General features: G+C 42.7%; 1 protein-coding gene across 1 annotated transcript; it reads right to left on the reverse strand.

Annotated features, from left to right (window-relative positions):
- Nucleotides 1–6: 6 nt before the first annotated feature.
- Nucleotides 7–2,157, reverse strand: LOC126387258 (Fc receptor-like protein 5; the record flags this gene model as incomplete). The annotated part of the gene is made up of 2 exons (XM_050039795.1): nucleotides 1,918–2,157; nucleotides 7–200 (listed from the first exon to the last, which is right to left on the reverse strand). Coding segments are annotated over exons 1-2 (426 nt in total), but the record flags the coding sequence as incomplete, so codon positions are not given.
- Nucleotides 2,158–2,163: the final 6 nt, after the last annotated feature.

Genomic DNA, 2,163 nt, shown 5'->3' on the forward strand with positions numbered 1-2,163 from the left:
GATGTCACACTTGTAGAGGCCTTCATCAGACCTGTTTACATGGCGGATGGTCATGTGACCTGCAGGCTCAGTCCTGATGAAGGAGCCATCTTTATAGAAAGCAGCTGAGAGGTTGGAGGACGTCTTTGTTTTACAGTGCAGAGTGACATCATGTCCCTCCATCACAGGGAGGACAGGACTCTGCAGGATCACTGATCCACCTCAACACAGAGACAAACTACAGCATTTCATCCACTGCATGTGAGTGTAACGTACAGCTGCAGCCTGCAGCAACTGGAGACACAACAACTGTATTTGTCTGCACTTTATCTGCTGATTGGTTTATAGATAACTGTACGTCGTGCCCAGTCTTTAACATTTGACTTGTTTGTTTACAGCACATTTATGTTTCTTATTGTTTTAATATTGATTTTGACTCTGTGCTTCTCTTCTAGTACTGTCTGGTGCTGGCTTCGAGTCACAGGAGGGTTCATTGTGATGAGAGTCAACTTTTACAAGTCGTGTAACACCAAGCTCAACTTACAAAGACACACAGATGAAAATAAATCCTCGTCAATAACACAAATCATGCACAACATTTAATTTAGAATTATTTAAATTAAGGGCACACTTTCCCTACAAATGTATCTTAAAGAGCAACACATGAGTATGAAACATTAGAACAGAAGTAATTAACAATATGGACACCTGGTCATTTCCAACCTGCAAACACACTGTGTGTTCACACCCTTTGGGACTGCTCTGGTTTTGTCTTTTGGTGTTTCCGCCAATCACCAGCAGGGCAGTATTGAGTTAAAAAACAACGATAAACAAAATGACTCTGCGGTGTGCTCTGGAGGCAATGTGCATTCTGATGTGAGTGCCAACAGAAGCAGGAGAAAATGGTAGGTGGAGAGTCCAGTGGGGACACTGAACGCCCCGGAGACAAGAGTCACGACAGAGATTCGGCTGCATGAGGGAGGAGCCAATGCCCTGGGTGTTACTAAAATGATGCTGGTGGCAGCCTTTTGTGTTGTATCTTGATGCAGAGTGGCTCAGTGGTTAGGGTTAGGCAACAGACTACTTGGTTATTCACCTATCTATACCTATATGTCTAATCAATTTCATATATCCTTAAATTATTTTTTTTTAATCAGCTTGGGAATTGCCTTAATGGAGGAGCAATAGTTAGGAGCACTGAGGGGTGTGCACTCAGCATCTATTTGTGCCAGGCACAGGCTCTTACAGTTCACAGATTACCCTCTGCTATAATAACTCAATAACACCTACTGTGAGATGTCCATAATCACCATATCAAGCAGCTGTGTACCTTTGGTGATATTTACACTGTTTATTTACTGTGCAGGTCCTGTTGTTCTTTATGTGTCTGTATATGTGAATTCTCTACTGTTTTGTAATTGTATATAATTTGTATGCAGCATTTACTGGATTTTCACCAAAATATTAATTAACAGACATTTAAAAAACCAAAACAACAGTACTTAGTTATGGCCAGCAAAAGATAGTGGATGTCACAAAAATCACTCAGTGCAAACGCAAATGTAAAAGCAGCAGTGTGTCTCTAAAAAAAAAAAGCCCAGCTTTGAGAGCCAAACACACCACAACCGGTGTTGTTTGTTGGTCTTGAGTGCCGCTCTCCTGGGGCAACGTATGGTGTCTGTTGGAGTCATCCTCTCTGTACATATTTTTATGCTCTCCAAAGTACGGTTTGCTCTGAACATGTAATGATAACGTGGACGGTTACATATTTGGTGGAAAGCCAAACTGCATTTGACAAGCACTTTATGTTAAAGCTGTGGGAGTGAGATCAGGCTGAAGGACAACTCTTTTTGTCTGATGATGTAAATGTGAACGTGACTGATCTGATCATCCCTCAGTAAACTCTTTACTGCAGATATTACAACAGTCTGATCTTACCAGTGACATTGATGTTGATGCTCTTACTGGTTGCTCCCTCTCTGGACTCACACCAGTAAACTCCACTGTCCCATGGGACGATGAAGACGATGTTACAGACAGAACCAGCAGGTTCTCCCCAGTCAGCTCCACATTCACTTCTGGTGTCTGTGGTTGTGTTCCTCCTCAGAGTCCATCCAGCAGAGCTGTCGTCCTCCTCACAGCTCAGAGACACAGACTGTCCTTTAAACATCTGAGAGCTGCTGG

This window comes from Epinephelus moara, unplaced genomic scaffold (genome assembly GCF_006386435.1).
Source record: "Epinephelus moara isolate mb unplaced genomic scaffold, YSFRI_EMoa_1.0 scaffold3182, whole genome shotgun sequence".
Lineage (NCBI taxonomy): Eukaryota > Metazoa > Chordata > Actinopteri > Perciformes > Serranidae > Epinephelus > Epinephelus moara.